The 16,912-nt window shown below is 35.9% G+C and overlaps 3 protein-coding genes across 3 annotated transcripts; 2 read left to right on the top strand and 1 right to left on the bottom strand.

The window, feature by feature from the left end:
- Positions 1-743: 743 nt before the first annotated feature.
- Positions 744-2,663, top strand: LOC145785571 (hsp70/Hsp90 co-chaperone CNS1 homolog). Its single transcript, XM_082597231.1, has one exon. It carries the CDS (start codon positions 770-772, stop codon positions 1,940-1,942), a length of 1,173 nt encoding a protein of 390 aa, XP_082453357.1. The 5' UTR covers positions 744-769; the 3' UTR covers positions 1,943-2,663.
- A 4-nt stretch (positions 2,664-2,667) lies between these two features.
- LOC145785572 (CDK-activating kinase assembly factor MAT1-like) lies at positions 2,668-5,396 on the top strand. The gene is made up of 3 exons (XM_082597233.1): positions 2,668-2,892; positions 3,007-3,184; positions 3,374-5,396. The coding sequence occupies exons 1-3, from the start codon at positions 2,694-2,696 to the stop codon at positions 3,948-3,950; spliced, it is 954 nt and encodes a 317-aa protein (XP_082453359.1). The 5' UTR covers positions 2,668-2,693; the 3' UTR covers positions 3,951-5,396.
- Positions 5,397-10,670: 5,274 nt separating this feature from the next.
- On the bottom strand, positions 10,671-13,202 carry LOC145785220 (beta-1,3-galactosyltransferase 5-like). The gene is made up of 4 exons (XM_082596907.1): positions 13,098-13,202; positions 12,628-12,779; positions 11,804-11,954; positions 10,671-11,513 (listed from the first exon to the last, which is right to left on the bottom strand). The coding sequence occupies exons 1-4, from the start codon at positions 13,200-13,202 to the stop codon at positions 10,671-10,673; spliced, it is 1,251 nt and encodes a 416-aa protein (XP_082453033.1).
- Positions 13,203-16,912: the final 3,710 nt, after the last annotated feature.

Here is a 16,912-nt window from a genome sequence, read left to right on the forward strand (position 1 = left end):
ACATATATATCTTACGGTATAAAGGCACAGCATAACACTAAAAATCAAACAAAAAACACCTGGGGCTGGAGACACCATATAAGATAAAATATAACTGTCAGTAGAGTAGGTATACAATACATTATACGTACATAGTAGACTACATACCGTATATACTGTATATATGTACAAGTTACAAGATGTAGTGAATATCAACGTTAGTGGATGCAGCCAGTACTTGCAAAGTATGACTACCCAAGTGGGTCAAATTTAACTTCTCTATTTCTAAAGTGGTGATCCAGTCTTGCTTTGAAACTGTTCAAACTAGGTGCTGTGACAATTTTCTCGGGTAACTTATTCCATTCATTATTGATTTTTGAGTTTGTTTCAACTTTTAAACGATTGGGCGATTACTTTTTTGTGGCAAATGAGCTGGAAATATAAAAAATATCTGACAATGAGTGGCAACCTGAGTGTTGGGTCTGGTGTTCAACACTTCTGGTGTACAATCAGATCAGGGTTGCCAGATAGCCTTTTTTCGGGCCAATCCAGAAAGCTGGCCTTTTTAAATTACAGTTGGCCTAAAAAAATTGATGCAAATAAGGCCAGAAAATCTGGCCTTATTTGGCCCTTTTTATGGTTGCACATTTTGATCGGTTTAGAAGGTAGACTAGTATTTTAAGTAATTTGCAAATAAAGCATGACTTATCATCACTTGGAGTCTGACCTATATCCTTTTAATTACTGAGTATAGAGACATAGAGAGTAGAGTGGTCAGTAGTGAAATAATATGGCTTCAACAAAAATGACTGATGCTGAGCGACGTCAGCTAATTGACAAGCTGAACAAGGATACAGAAGACTTTATAGAGAAAATAAAAGAAAAAAACAAGGGTTACAAATACGAAGATGACAACTTTGATGAAATGCTGGCCACACATCCAGCATTTCTAAAAGAACAACCAACAGCTGAAGAAATTGAAAATAATCCTCTTTTGCAAGGATTGCAGCAAATTCAATATGACCCTGATGATGCACCATACGATAAAGCAATGGCATATAAAAATGATGGAAATTTTCAGTTTAAATGCAAAAAATATAAATTTGCTTGTGCAGCATACACAGAAGCTTTGAAAGCAAAATGTGATGATGTGGAAATGCTGACTGTTTTATATTCAAATCGATCTGCAGCAAATTTTTATTTGAAAAATTATCGCTCTGCTTTGTTGGATTCAAACGAGGCTGTCAAATTATCTCCACAAAGGATAAAATCTCTTTTACGTTGTGCGCAATGTTGTGAGGCTTTGAAACGATATGAAGATGCAATTGGTTGGTGCAAAGTTGTCCTGAGTTTAGAAGAAAATAATGTAACTGCCGAACAAGTCCTAAATAACTGTGTTAAAGACAAAAGGATTCAAGACAGAAATCAGCGTAAAATTGCTTTGTCTAAGGAAAAAGAACTAAAAAAGAAAAAAGCTATTTTGGAAGCTATTAAATCAAGAAAAGTAAATCTTGAACAAAAAGAGCAGTCGTACAGTTCGGATGAAGAAGATTTGGAATCAAGTCTTCAATTTTCAACTGAATTAAATCGTGTGCATCTTGATGAAAGTAACTGCCTAATATGGCCAGTGCTGCTTTTATACCCAGAGTATGAGACCACTGATTTAATTGAGAAATTTCATGAAAATGTTACTTTGTATGAAATCTTACAAGATGTTTTTAACGACCAAGCTGAGTGGGATGTGCAGAATTATTACAAAATTGACTTAATTAAAATATTTTATGAAAATACAAATGAAAAAATGTTATATGAAGTGTCATTAAATCATACATTAGGATATATACTATCGGACCGTAGTTTTATGGTCAAAGAAGCTATGCCAAACTTTTTTATACTTTCTACTGCATCTACATTTTATGAGACTTTTCGGTCTAAATGGAAGTGTGTTAATTTGCGACAGTAGCTCTGATATTGTTTGCAACTTTCAATCATTGCCTGTCTGTCAATGCTTTGTCGTGAACTTGTGAATATAAATATCAGTTCTAATTTAAGTAAATAACTAACAATGTTTTGGTGTGGTGGGCCATTGTTAAAGTCTAGCAGTTCCTACGATGATGGATTTGGTGTTTTAAATGCTCTTATGCATTGCTGGTCTGTTGCAAGATGTTGATGCTTTATAATATTTTAACCATACCACTATCATACTGTTTGAATTTCAAATTATGTTTGAATGGATGCGTTTTAGTACTGTAGAGCAGGGGTTCCCAACCTTTTTAACACCGTGGGGCGTGGCCCCCTTTGAAAATTTTGATAAATCAATGCCTCCCCCTATTTTTTTCAACCTTTTGAAAAAATTAAGAAACGTCATTTCAATTAAAAAACTTCTTTATACAGTAACCGGTAAAGATCATTTCATGAAGATTTGGGCAAAATGTACTAGTCTTTTTATTAAATTTTAATTTATTTCCTTTGTTATATATATACGGTAGTGTTGGAGTGGACTTAGAGATGATAAATTAAAAAAATTATTATTTTTCATTTTTTTCCATGGCCCCCTTGAAAAAGGCTCATGGCCCACTAGGGGGCCATGGCCCCCAGGTTGGAACACCTGCTGTAGAGTATACCATAGAAATGCTCATCTTAGCGTTTATAGTATTTTTTCTCATTTGATGCAATAATTTTAGGTTGTTCAAATAGGCTAAAATAACAGCAAAATGGATGAACTGTCCTGTCCAAGATGTCGAATGACAAAATATCGTAATCCCTCTTTGCGGCTGATGATAAACACTTGTGGGCATGCTCTGTGTGAAGCATGTGTTGAACTCATTTTTACCAGAGAGTCTGCACCCTGTCCGGACTGTGGAAGAACATTGAAAAGAAATGGTTTTAGAACACAGCTGTTTGAAGACACACGTAAGTGCTGTTGACACATTTTTTTTGTCCACATTGTTGTTCTGTATTCTTACGTTACTTCTAAGTTTGTTTCGTGTTCTGTCCCTCACTGTACAGTAATATTTTTATTTGTAGGGGTTGACAAAGAAGTTGACATTCGGAAAAGTGTGCTAAGGGTATATAACAAACAAGAAAGTGATTTCTTATCACTCAAAGATTACAATGACTATCTGGAAGAGGTAGAGGACATTATTTGGAGTCTTGAAACTGGAAGAAATGAAAAAGAAACAAGAGAAAAAATGGCAATATACAAGTGAGATTTATTTTATTTAAATGATGATGATTACTTGCCTGATCTCACACAGACCTTAGCGCATGGTCTTCCAAACTTCTCTGTCGTAGGACATACTTATGAAATCATTGATTTTCGCTGTAGGTTTTGGGGCCCATTGATTCAAACTGTTTAAATGTTTGGAAGAGTCTACATAACTTTGTCTTGCAGGCAAGAAAATGAGGCGCTGATTCGAAAAAATCAGGTTCGGATCAGTCAAGAAAGAAATTATTTCCAAGAGAAGCTAGCCCGAGAAGCGAGAGATCAAGTCGTCAGAGCTCAACTTTTAGCAACCATGGGTAAGGAAGCAGAAGTTGCTAGAAAGCGCGATCAAGAAGAATTACTGAACGACTTAACGAACAACACATCGATGTCGTCCGCTGAAGTGTTAGCAAAGCACAAGAGACAGAAACTTCACGATGAAAAGTCACGGACTTTATTGGACGATAAAATGCAACATGGTGCATTTTCATCTTCTTTGAGTCAAAATATTGTCGTTCAAGCATCTTCCAATCCTATTACAGAGCCATTGTTTGAGTATAAATCGTTTAAAATCGACATTAAAGGTCCTGAACTTCCCGATAATAACACTTTAATGGAATCCGGTTATTTGAGGCATGTCAAAGAAGCCACCTCAAGTGACCTTGGCGGAGGTTATAACAGCATGCTTGCATGCAATAGAGCTCTGAACGATGCTTTCGGCGGTTTGTTTGTAAGTCCTTCAAGTCAAGCTTCAGAAGTTGTTTGACAAAAGAATTTTATTTAGCTATTACTGTTTCACACCTACAAATTGAGTTTAAATACGGATCTAGCATGCAAAAATGCATACGGCTTTTCAGTAGCATGGCTAGTGAATTGTTCAAATATCGTATGGCTCTCTTGTATGTGTCAAAACGGCCTTTTAAGCCTGATAACAGCCGGCATATGGACAGGCGTAAAAAGGATGTCATGCAATAGGTGAACTTCCCTTTTGTCACGCTAGTGATGTTGATCAGGGCTGTGGAAGTGAACTCGAACCAAAAGTACCTTGCTCCAGAAACCATATTCCTTCAAATATCTGTCGAGTTGAACCATAATATCCTGCTGAACAAATGTTTCTGAAAATACTCCACATCCCTGGTAGCTTACATCTTGTCAGTTTGTGTTGGTTTACGACAAAGACAAGCACTTTCGTACTAAATTCAAGGTTTGTTTTGAAATTTGTTGTGATAGGGTTTTAGAATTCACAAATTGAAATGCAAAAGAATACCTTATACAAGTTCAATAATAAGAATAAAATTTCTTTGCCCTTCTCTTATTAATACGGTAGGCTATCCATTATATTACAGAACAGTTTCAAAAACGGTTTTGCCTTTGTTGTCCACAACAATAAACGTTACGCGTAACTTTGTTGTTCAGCTGAGTTGCCCAAAGCGTTGCCATCACTGGTTTTAAATTCATTTCTCTATGCGAAGTTGTTCATTTCTTGCGCACTCCTACGTCTATACGTCAGAAGCATGTGATTCTATATTGTGAGGTTGCTATGAACAGTTGAACACATCCTTTTACGTTGAATCTCGACGCGAATTTCTACTCCGCCTAAATCGTTAGCGCTCCGCACATGCGCATCAATCGTGAATACTACAAGATACGTGTCTTAAATGTGACAGACCAGACTTTTGCAGCTGATTGTCCTTTCAAATGCGCTGAACGGTTTTCATCAACCCACTGTAATACTAGTGTATTTGAAGGTTGCTCTTACTAAACAATGAAATGGCTACTCGAAACTTGCCCTGATGTCTAAGCCGTGTCACGGCTAATGTCTCAAGATCAAGAGTGGTAAAAAATCCTCGACCTTACACATAGGAAGTAAAAGATTCACGGTGTCCAAACTGATTTTGGTGAATGGTTTCAATTGAAAACTCGACATGAGCCAAAATATAATGAGTGGTCCCATTAAAACAGGAGCTGTAGCCTATTTCTTACATCGCTACACGATGAGGTGATGTAAAAAATACAAAGCGCTTTTGTTTTCTGGCATTTGTAGTTCCGTGTCACCCACTTTAAGCCGCTAATTTGTTTTTAGTTTTGGAGTTTTAGGCGAAAAAAGAAAGCATGGCTGCGGTCCAGTGAAGGGCTCACTGCAAATCAGGTGTTTCCTACCAGACAATTATAATTTATGTGAAAAGCTGGTACAGTAGTAAAATAGCAGCAATAAAAAGTCTCCGTGATGGTTGCTATTTTAAAGTCCAATTTACTGTATCTACCTCCTAGATCAGCAAAGTTCATTTAATTGAAATCACGAATAGGATTATTCTAAAAAGTTCAAAACCTGACACCAATAACGTACATTATCGCTGAATTAATAAATCTTTCAGTAGTTTTGACTCTTCACACAATAATTGGCCGCCTTGATAGCTCAGTTGGTTAGCGCGTGACTTCTGGAACGAAGAAGCTTCAAGATCAAGCCGCGCTGTTTCGACTCTCGGGGTGTGCACTTGAGCAAAGCTCGTTAAAGAACTGCTCTCTATTCAGCGGCATCTAATTGATGGAATAATTTTCCGGCAACAAGACTTCAACAATCGGAAACTTCACTCTGTCAACCTCAGTGACCGGGCCTGCGTCATTGATTCAAAGCCTCTACAAGAATGCGAAACTGCCAGGATTATTAGCTCTGCAAGAAGCTTTCCCAGTCCGAGGATAAAGATTCAATTAATTTGGTAGGCCGTTTGCTCTTTCCATACTCTACGTTTACTATTCACACAACGACTTAAAATTTCAACATTTTAACTTATGATTTAAAGTTTTTCAAAACGTTCACTCCGCAACTAAACTACAATACAAGCAAAAATGCTGCTACAGTAGGCTTAAGTATATGAGAGGGTATAAGTTATTATCACATTGATTAGATCGTAGGCCTAGGCATCGATTCGTAAGTTACAAAAGCTATTCGCTTATGAATGAAATCTTACAATGCTACACGTTTACGCACATAACACAAAATGCTGAGTTACGAACATTTTTCATTGTTTGATTAATAGTGATAATAATTGATGTGGCAAAAAGTTGACTAAAAATTGCTGAAATTGTGCGCTTGAGCAACGCACGTTAAGACTGCTCTCCATTCAGCGGCATCTAATGGATGGAATAATTCCCCGGCAACAAGACTTCAACAATCGAAAACTTCACTTTGTCAATCTCAGTGACCAGGCCTGCGTCAGTGATTCAAAGCCTCTATTGGTACGCAAAATTGCCAGAATTAAGCTCTCAAAAAAGCCTTCCCAGTCCGAGGATAAAGATTCAATCAATCAAATTGTGCCCAGTTGGATAATAAAGCTATTAGTTTAAAGAACTTTACAGCCTGTAGTTACTATGAAATAGGGGTAGTAGGCCTAGTCTGAGGAGAAAACTCGAGCATCATATATATTTCAAAAAAGTAGTTGAAATAATTCTTCAACGTGACGCATTAACAGAAGATAGTGAAAATTTAAACCGTACGAACCTGGTGAGGCTTGATGCAGAGGCAGTTGCAAACTATGGGTCAACTGTAGTGTAGACACCTCTGTTGATGTGCAAGATCATGACATGGGCAAGCAAAAGAAGAAATTTTATTCGTCAGATCAAAATCTAGTATAATACACAATAAAACTAAGAAATATGCTACATGGCATCGTGGCGAAGGTTGTTACAAAATAATATACCGGTAACATGGATAGAAGAGCACACAAAGAAATTAGTTACGAAACATAATTATTTACACAAATTATCACACATTTTTACACACACATACAATATTTACACCATATATTACACAAGAAATGTGATGTAAAACAAATTTATTTCACATAAAAAATCAGTTTTCGATAACAAGTGAAAAGAATACAGAAGCTTAAAGCTCGCTAACTCGAAAAAAACTGACGGAGACACAAGGCCGAAAGCACAAGTAAGGGCACGGGATATTTTTCCATTGCTAAATAACGATTTAGGATTTTCTAATGCTACAATGACACATAGTGCGGTGAATGAGAATATGCTAAACTAGCAGCTTACAGTACAAAGTTCAGATTATTTTTAAGACGTCTCATGCTAAATACATTCATAGGCTACAGTTTTTTATTGTTAAAATAACACGTGCAAACAGAAAAGCGAATGCAAATTGGATTGGTTGATACCCTAAGTCGATAACCACAAAACCACGGACAGGAAAGTTTTTTTTTTAGTTATTTCGTGTAACGCTTTTTGATAATAGCCTACTGTAATTAACTATTTTACTTTGCAAAACTTACGCGTGTGTGACTTTAGATACACTTCCACATGAAAATATTGATGCTTGTTAGTACTAAACACCAAACTGCGTAAGTCAGATGACTTGGGTCCTATTGTGATTTAAAGATTGTTAAGGTCAAACCACTACCTAGCATCGGAGAATTTTGAAAATTACATAATTTAATTAAACCAATGAAGAAGTTGAATGGTGCTGTAATTGGCCAAAGCAAGCAACTCTATTCGGCCATTGAACATTTGTTATTCAGTTTTATGTGGTCTTTTTTATGGTGACAACCCTAGTACGAAGTGATACCAACAAAAATGAGCATGAATTGAGAATTAACATTTGTGATTTTCCCCAGTCAGGAAATGTTTGCTAATTTCATGGCAAGCCGCTGCAAATGAATGAAATACAAAAAGGTAAGACATAAGGCAAAAAAACAAACGCATAAAGCAAACCATCAGAATTCACACAACTGTGTAAAGTTTGGGATAAATACGTGAACCAATGAGTAAGAAGTACCGCACGTTACTTTAATGCAAAATGAACGCAAAAGATAGAAAAAGTCGAAAGCAATAAGAATGGTGAAATTCGCTGCGTGCTGAAATAAGTGCTTATGCTACTGCATTTCAAAACTCCACGACGACGTATCTAAGTTTATACACGGTTGCGCAAACCAAATCAGCAAAACACCTAATATGTACAAGACCGAAAAAAAAAAAAAACAGTTTGTGCAACACAACTATTTTTCACAAATCTTATAGCTACAAAACGAGTGAAGGTACACCAAATAATCGTAAGATGAATGAAGTACAGCTGACGGAATTGCACGAACTGAGTTTTTATTACACTTAATATACGGCAGAAAATGAAATGACTTTCATTTAAACTTCCTAAAAACTCATAAAATGATTGTTCTTCATTTCGTATTGATAAACTCGTTGTATTAAAAACCTGTAACCATAGTAATCCTTTAACTTAGAGAATAATCGTTACGCATGAGTGCATGAACACTTGAACAGTGACCTTGCTTCAAAATTGAAGCTTGTCTAACGCTTGTCAAAACTACTGTATAATTACTGTTATGTATGATTGGGTAATGCGTATTCAATTGATCTGCATGGGTTGACCAACTTTTTAAGACTGATCCTTACCCCTAACTCGATTTCAAACACCAATACCGACCCTTATCTTGTGGCAATTTATGACATCACTGATCAACAAATTGTGCAGATTGACCAAAGGCGTGTTACATATAGTTGTAAACATGTTTTGTAAGCATGTAGCCTATATGAAATAAGGTATTGCTATTGCTAACTGTTATTGTCAAATTGTGGTTGTTTGATTATAACAGTTCGGTTCTTTCCAGATATCACTTGCAGGGTTTATTTAAATTTAATAGCAATACCGATACATTATTTTCAAACCGCTTCCTTTTTAGTTTCTTACTTTTAGACTAAAAAGATTGTTTTTTTTTGTCGGTTTCAACCAGATTTGAATCTTGCGATGCTGAAATCAGGATATGGACTTGAATTTTAAGTTGAAATCTGGAAGTGGATTTTTAATCCAAAATCAGTTCCCATACATCTCTCGTATAAGGTAACCAAGTAACAGAAATAAGATTAAAAACTCAGAAATGGTTTGATTTCATTGTGAACACCTCATATTAATCCTTTCGTTCTTACACAGGTAAAAAACGAGTTCCTGATATTTCTATTTGATAAAAACAATACTAAAGCAAAATGCTGCATTAATAACAACTAGTAGCCCTTGTAGACAACTCCATCGTGGAACAGCTTCAACAAACGTTGTTCTCTTTCAAAACAACAGAAAATGAGAATAAGGCCAACATAATTGCCTGGCATATTTTTCAAATGTACGAAAAATCTCAAATAAAAACTTTCCAGAAACAATCCTCCCCAAGGCGAAAATTTCTAAAAGAAATTGAATTCAAACTTTGGGACAGTTTAATACAAAGTTATAGAACAGTACTTCAAAATATCATTAATTTATAAGAAAAAACTGTATCAACACTCCCTTTAATTGCTAAGCAAAACGCTATGATGCGAGCTGTGGCCAATATTTTACAGAAATAATTCGTTTTGATGTCATCCCCATTCCTCAAAATACGTTTTCTGAAACCATTGCTGTAGGTAGATTACCACTAGATGTATGAAAAATAAACTGTATAACGGATTGAATGCAATTCTTATGTTAAAAATTTCACTTTTGGGAATATCTTCTATGAGAAATTTAATTTATTTAACACAAGTGATTTGACCAATAGTTTAAAATTTAATTTAGTTTTTCGAGGGAGATTTTTAGCAACAGCACTTTTTAATGAGAATTTATTTTACAACAGTTGGCTGTAAAATGAACTTCTTTCTTCATATACTGCAGATATGTTCAGAATAATTGTCACAATTACTAATTTCATATTACACGATATAAGCATGATTAAGAGATAGAAAACAAAACTATTAATACAATGCAACTGAAAAGTCTAGAAACCAACTTTTCAACAAAATCTTCAACAAGAAGGGGAACTTGATTTTCAATCATTTTCTTGGTTTACAAAACATACAGAAGAATGTGGGGAGTGATTGCCCATCATGTTAAGGTACAAGTAGAAAACAAGGAAGACCCAAGAAAACGTGGAAAAGGCAAGTTGAGGAGGCAAGCAACAAGGTGGACTTGACAAGAGAGGATGCATTAGACAGATCGATGTGAAGGCAGAATGTGAAGGCGATTGCGGCACTTGGAGGTAAATCCGGCCACCCTCGGTAACAGGGATATCACCGGCCAAAACTGGACTACTACAAGTGAATTTCCATGAAGAGATTGCACTGTGATAAGGCTAACCATGACAAGAGTTTTAGCGATCCCATCAATTCTTACTATCTACAAATACATGATATGTTAGTCTACTCTATGCAAATAGAAATAGTGAAGTAACGATGATCGTAATATCGCATGGCAAGGCCCCATGTATGTTTGATTCATGTAGTTTGACAATTTGTTTTTATAAGTATGGATGGTTATACTTTTAGCTTGCAAAACTCTCTATGCAAGAGAACGATTTTGTCGGAAGGTACTGGATAATTTTTTTAAACGATTGAAATTTAGTTAAACTTTTAAAAAGCGCGAGGTGTGTGGAAAATTGCCTTTTTAAGATGAACAATTGAACATAATGCCCATGTCTTCTAATTTAAAAAATCTCTTTCAATCGTCATTAGGCTTTAGCATATTCATGTAATTTAAGCACGTTTTCTCTGAGTGCTGAATTTTACGAAGCTGCATCGAATCATAAGGGACTTCTATCCTCTCCCAATGCCTTTGCATCTTGGCAACCGCAGTCGCTTTATTATCCCAAGGATAAAATACCAAGGGATGACCATGATTAATGACAGGTGAAATTCGAATATGGCTGCTGTTCAATTTCGATCTTAAAATGCCATAAACCATAACATCCTCAAGTGGAAAACCCATATAGTTAGTCACAGTTGAAACGTCATATATTTCTCTGATAACTTCATAAGTCAAAATGACCATGACACCACGACAAAAAGAAGGGTAACTGTCCGAGGGATAATGTGTTAAGGAAACACCAAATTTACCATTTCCCCGAATAACCCCAGCACGATGTTCATATTGAAATCCACAATATATGTAGTTTAACCCAGGCTCTTGTGTTGTTTGTTGTGTCTCTAAAAACTGAAGAGTATTAAAGACATCTATTACACAATCATCGTCTGCAAATATATAAAAAGAACTTTTGATTTTTGAAATGTTTTTTATCCAACGAAAGGCAGAAAGGGTTTTAAGAGATAGCAAAGAAAACGTGTCAGGGTGTGACGTTTGTAAAATATCTTGAAAACATTCATTTTCATACACTATTGCTTGGTTGTCAATGTCGCGCTTGGATAGACCAGTTACAAATATGATAGCTATCTTGTGTGCTCCAATCTTTGCAAACGATCCCCATGTTTTTCTTATAACTCTTCGTCTTCTAAAGTGGTTAGCTTTAGACTTCACAAAAAAAGCAAGAAATGCTTTTTTAGGATTCTGAAAACAAATATGTTTTTAGCATCAGTACTTTCTTGCTGAGAAGGCAGTGTGGCAGTATAACAATGTAAAACATTTAGATCATAGACATTTTTATTATATGTACAGATTCGGCTTTAGTGATAGATGACAAACGGACAATCAAACCACATTGGGCATCCAAATTTTGAAATGTTGAAAACCCGACATAAATGTTTCACTTTAAAAATGTGAAAAAAAGCTTATGGTCTTGTTGATTGTTGAAGTTTATCAATTGTAATAATGCAAACATAAGAAGCTTATTAACATACTCGTCTCTTTGCGAATTGGGTTGGCAATAAATTGTACTTTATAGGTAAGTTTGCTGATGAATTGTTTATCTTGTAAAATGCAGGAATTTCTGCTTCTGCGCCATCAACAGGTGGATATTCTTCGAAATAAATCTGATCAGCTATAGGGGTACTGAAAAACATTTTTCTGTAATTACACTAACATCTTAACTCATAAGTACAATAATATCACAATACAGTTGTTTGACACAAAAAATTTTTTTTACAAATTGTTCATTTCCCGACATTGCTGTCTTGCAAATCCAGCACATCAGTATGTTGACTACAGTCTTGCAGAGTCTCAAAGCTATTTGCATAATTACATACTAATTTTCACAGGATAAAAATGGCTTGTCAGTGAACATCAACAAAAAATCAAAAAAAAATATCAATTATATATATACTATATATATTCATTAGAGTATAAGATGCAGAATTTTTTACCAAAAGTCTACTCACAAATTCAGGGCGTGACTTGTAGCCTACACAAGTAATTTCAAAATTCTGTCTGAAAAGTAGCTAAGTTACATCTTTTTAAAATAGCCGCAATATGCAACGACGAGTAATGGATTGCACTGGCACACACAAAAAATCCCATTAACTAGACGCATGTTCACTTGCATACGTGCTGATCGTGATCCGCAGTCAGGAAAAAGACAACCGCAACATGTCCAGCATACCATTTGCAAGTACAAAAATTTGGTAACATCTCACAGACTTGAGTTGGGGTGTGACTTTCACTCAAATAAATATGGTACATAAAGATGATTTTAAAACGAAACATAATACAAAAACAAATGGGTCACCTTATTTGTGGAGTTTGTGGCTGTGTTGTGTTAGTCTTTTGCAGAGATGAGTATATTATTATCAACAACAAGCCACAGAAAAATACAGCAACGGCAAGAACTGCAAAAAGATTATGCTTGTAGCATTCCCAAACCCTTTTGCTATATTGCATCTGTAAAGAAGTAAAAGTAAATAACATGACACAGTTTGTTGCTCATGGAAAACATTTGCAAAAATGTAGCTTGGTAAAAAAATTTCTAAAAACTAAACACAAGAATTAACACCTGCTGAAAAGCTGCTTAGGTGTTAAGTTCCACTTCCTGTGCCACTATGCCAAATCCAGATAAGTGCTGTAATTTCTCACTTATAAAAGGCTTGTTGAATTAACAAATTATAGATCACTGCCAGTGCAACGTGGTCCAGGAGTTAGTACGGTTTGAAAGTTACTGTAACTTTCAGACCGCGTATGCTCGGTCTAAAAGTTACATACTTCCAAACCTGAAGTGACCAAATGCGAGTTGCCAGATGTGACGGTTGCAGCAGTTTCAACAAAAGTAAGGTGAAAGTTAAAACAAAACCTTGTGACAAATATCATTGCTATGTTAGTAAACTGCTTGTCTTAGCTGTAGTTGATAAACTGTGTGATATGCTACGTTTTTGCCACTGGCAACATGCAAAATATCACCTAGACTTTATAGTTGTGCTGATACTTATGAGACAGCATGGCAACACTTGTGTCAACAAAGAATTTTTCAATTTTATGAAAGTTAAAGACAGGGTTGCCAACCTTGCGGTTTTCACGCCTAATTGGGCTGGTTTTCGTCCTGAGTTGCGGGATTTTTTTGAAGGTTGCGGGTTGCGGTTTTTTGGGCTGGTTTGAGTAATGTGTCTCAAAACAACATGAGATTGCTAAAACTTGTTAAAAGGAGAGAATGTAGTCGAGATTCAAATGTACTGTAGTTAGGTTGTATAGAATGATGTAAGTTGCTGCTCTAGTGCTGTCATGTCAGCCATTAGATTGGCCTCATAAAGAAGGCAAGTTTATTTTGTGCTTGTGAAATGCATAAATTAATGTTTTATTATTTTTCTATTTTCATTAAGAAAGTTTACATAAAAGTTCAGTAGGCCTACAAAGCTTTACTCAACGCTGTTGTGTTCATAGCAAGGCATTGTTTACCATGGGAAAGTGGGCAAAATATGGCCATCTCTGAAATTATTAGATAAGTTTGATGTGAATATGTATGACCATAAACGTGTAGATAATGTGTAATTGGTCAAAATTGGACATAGCCTTTGTTTTTCATATCTTTATCCTGCATTGCGGGAAAGCGGACTTGAGCGCTATGCATCGGTGTACGCCTTCCGACGTACACCTGACCCACGCTGTGCCTCCCATAAAGTTATAGTTGAGGGGCAACAAAAATAGCTATTACAAGTGGTGTTTCAAAGATAAAATACTTTGCAAAGACATTTAGATTATTTAAACGGACTTAAAAAATGCCGAAAGCGAAAAACAGCCTGCGTTGCTCTTGTCCGCAAAACAGTGAGAAAATGACAGGTTTGTCATGGCTATGATTGTAACAATTCAGACTCTTAGAAATTTCCTCAAATAGCAACATATTTGGCCGAGTTCTAGTAGGCCGTGCCCACGCTCATCCCGAAATTTTGGGGGGGCTTGCGACTAGTGAAACCTGGATATTTTAGTTAAATACGCATTTTTGGATTAAATAGGGTATACAACGTACTGCTGCAATCAGAATTTTATGAGGAATAAACTGATGTTAAAATAACATTCACTTTCAAACGTTTAAAAAAATTTCTTTACACATGCCACAATTTTAGGTTATAAAGGTGCAACAACAATCACATTGAAAGTCGGCTATTCAAAGTTTGTTAGGCTAGATGAGCAACCAGCACTCCAGCAGTCAAGCATTATAGTTAAGATCACAGTTATCAATTCCTAAAGGAAAGTGAATAGCTGGGACACAGTTGAGCCTTAGCAGAATACAGTTATCAATTTCCTAAAGGAAAGTGAATAGCACTTCTTTGATGGGTCCTTTTTGTTGCTCTTAAAACGTTCAAGAAGAGTAGGCCTACAAGTGTCACTGGAGAGAATTGTTTTAATGATATTATACATCCAGATGTTATAAAAACTGTCATTTGCATCATGTCAGACACAACTTCTTTAAATACTGGACTGGAATAAAGAAAGGTATTTGTCCAAGATTGGCTTTGCATATAAACAAAGAGAATGGTCATGATGTGATAGTTCTTGAATGCATGTACCATGTGATTGAACTGTATTCAGACAAGGTTGTCACTTTTTATGATGGAAATACCAAGGTTCCTGACAAGTTAGAGAAAGACATTGTTAACAATTTGATTCCTACGATTACAAAAGACTACCTAACCCCTTCTAAAATCCAGAAACCATTGATTAAACCAACTGCGAAAGCACAACATGTTATAATTGTTAGAAAAGAATGTCTTGAATTTTTGATAGCTGGCATGCAACACAAAAGTAGCAAAGTTATGAGAGATGATCAAGCATGTTTATTGGCACTAACATGCTATAGTTTTATGGATGTCCCATCATGTCTAACAAAGTACTTGTTCAGAAAGCAAGAGCAACTTCATCAAGCAAGGTGGTTAACAAAAGCAAACGGGTACCTAAGGATGCTGATCATTAAACCCTTTGACATCACAAAATCACAACTAAATGCCATTGAATGTATCTGTCAATTCATATTGGATGTATGTTTTTCTCCATTTACGTCAGGCTGAGTGTAGTAGAGGGACCAGCTTTAACTTTGCTGAAGCGAGATTTGCTGCGAGCTTCATCAACCGACATTGTAAAACATATTATCATGCTTTTCGAAAAGTAAAGTGATGACTCCAGAAGCTGTTAAAAACATTGCGACAGCATCGGTTAATATAGAAAATCTACTTTAGAAAAACAACCAATCGTCTACCGTCTGCATTCTTTGACATCACCAGTAGGGTGGAGTGAAAAAAATAAAAATCACTAATTCAAAAAACGTCCCCTCTCAATAGTTGCCTTTGGTCCCAAAACTAATTTTAAAAGTGGTTTTGGGAAGTTGCCTCCAATACTCAGGTGACAACCTTGACGCAAAGGTCATGCGGGGGTCAAATCCCATAAAAATGCCATAACTATGTGAGCGGTGATGCTAGGGAGCTAATTTTGATGGCAAAAGAAGCAGAATGTGCACTTTCCTATCTGTCTCAAAAGAAGTTTTTTTTGAAATTTCGCTAGATATATGGTTATTTTCACAAAATGTAATTTTTAGGTCAAATATGAATAACACATAGCATTATGCACAGTTTAACATCACCATAACATAATCACTCCACAAGAAATCAGCATAATGAGTATGATCAGGGCTGCGATTTTTTCTTTCTTGTCGAACGACCAAAAATTCTACGCTTGTTTGTCGAATAGTAATATGACGTCACAAGAGTCAGATTATAAGCGTTTGGCCGCGAGTTACCGCACAAGTTGTGTGGTATCAGTCACTTACTTTAAGTTTTTAATCGCACGCTGGTTGAGTGATTCCATCTACGACGATGAGTGATTCCATTTAATGTTTGATCAAACGAAATTTTATGCGCTTCTTCATCGCGTGTCACACGGCGGTAGCCCAGAGCATCACGCAAGCTATTTTATGCGCTGACAATGCTCTTGTGAACTGTAAAAAGTTTGCTACCTTATAAATACTGGCTTAACTGTTACGCAAATGTTATTCTTTCATCGAATGCTTATTGTTTACCGGTGTCGTTGCGAATATAAATCATCGAGAAAGAAGATACAGTTAAAAAGTGGAATTTACCTGCTATAGATTATCAAACATAAGAAAAAGTTAGTGTGGTATTTTGCAAAATTAGTAAAGAATTTTATGACGGAAACAAATCGGAATTAGAAAAGCTACGGAGTCAAGTTAAAAAAGTATAATATAATACAAAATTAGATAAACGGTTCTTCGGCGAAAAAGAAAAATAATGCTTCTGATCATATGGCATTGCGCGTTCATGAACGGGCAGTTTTGCGTCTTCAAGTATTCCAGTGACGATGCGACAGCTTCATCCTCCCATACAGCGTCTTATGATTCCGATTCTGTCAGCTAGTTCTTTATCAAACAGACTCGTGTTTGCTCGCAGTATCTCAATTGTGCCGAAATTATGTTAGTGTAAACGTAAATCAAGGCAATCATCTCGCAGTGAGATATTAATTTGTTGCCGGTACCTGGTTGAACAATTAACGTTATTTTATGATAATTCAAAGTCGCT

Source organism: Aplidium turbinatum, chromosome 16 (genome assembly GCF_918807975.1).
Source record: "Aplidium turbinatum chromosome 16, kaAplTurb1.1, whole genome shotgun sequence".
Lineage (NCBI taxonomy): Eukaryota > Metazoa > Chordata > Ascidiacea > Aplousobranchia > Polyclinidae > Aplidium > Aplidium turbinatum.

Excerpts from the sequence above, each read along its gene's own strand:
- LOC145785571 (XM_082597231.1), top strand. The coding sequence starts at position 770 with ATGGCTTCAACAAAAATGACTGATGCTGAGCGACGTCAGCTAATTGAC.
- LOC145785572 (XM_082597233.1), top strand. The coding sequence starts at position 2,694 with ATGGATGAACTGTCCTGTCCAAGATGTCGAATGACAAAATATCGTAAT. Across the intron at positions 2,893-3,006 it reads ACAGCTGTTTGAAGACACAC|GGGTTGACAAAGAAGTTGAC; the intron begins GTAAGTGCTGTT and ends TTTTATTTGTAG. Across the intron at positions 3,185-3,373 it reads GAAAAAATGGCAATATACAA|GCAAGAAAATGAGGCGCTGA; the intron begins GTGAGATTTATT and ends TTTGTCTTGCAG.
- LOC145785220 (XM_082596907.1), bottom strand. The coding sequence starts at position 13,202 with ATGATATTTGTCACAAGGTTTTGTTTTAACTTTCACCTTACTTTTGTT. Across the intron at positions 12,780-13,097 it reads TGGTCACTTCAGGTTTGGAA|ATGCAATATAGCAAAAGGGT; the intron begins GTATGTAACTTT and ends ACTTCTTTACAG. Across the intron at positions 11,514-11,803 it reads CCCAATTCGCAAAGAGACGA|AATCCTAAAAAAGCATTTCT; the intron begins GTATGTTAATAA and ends ATTTGTTTTCAG.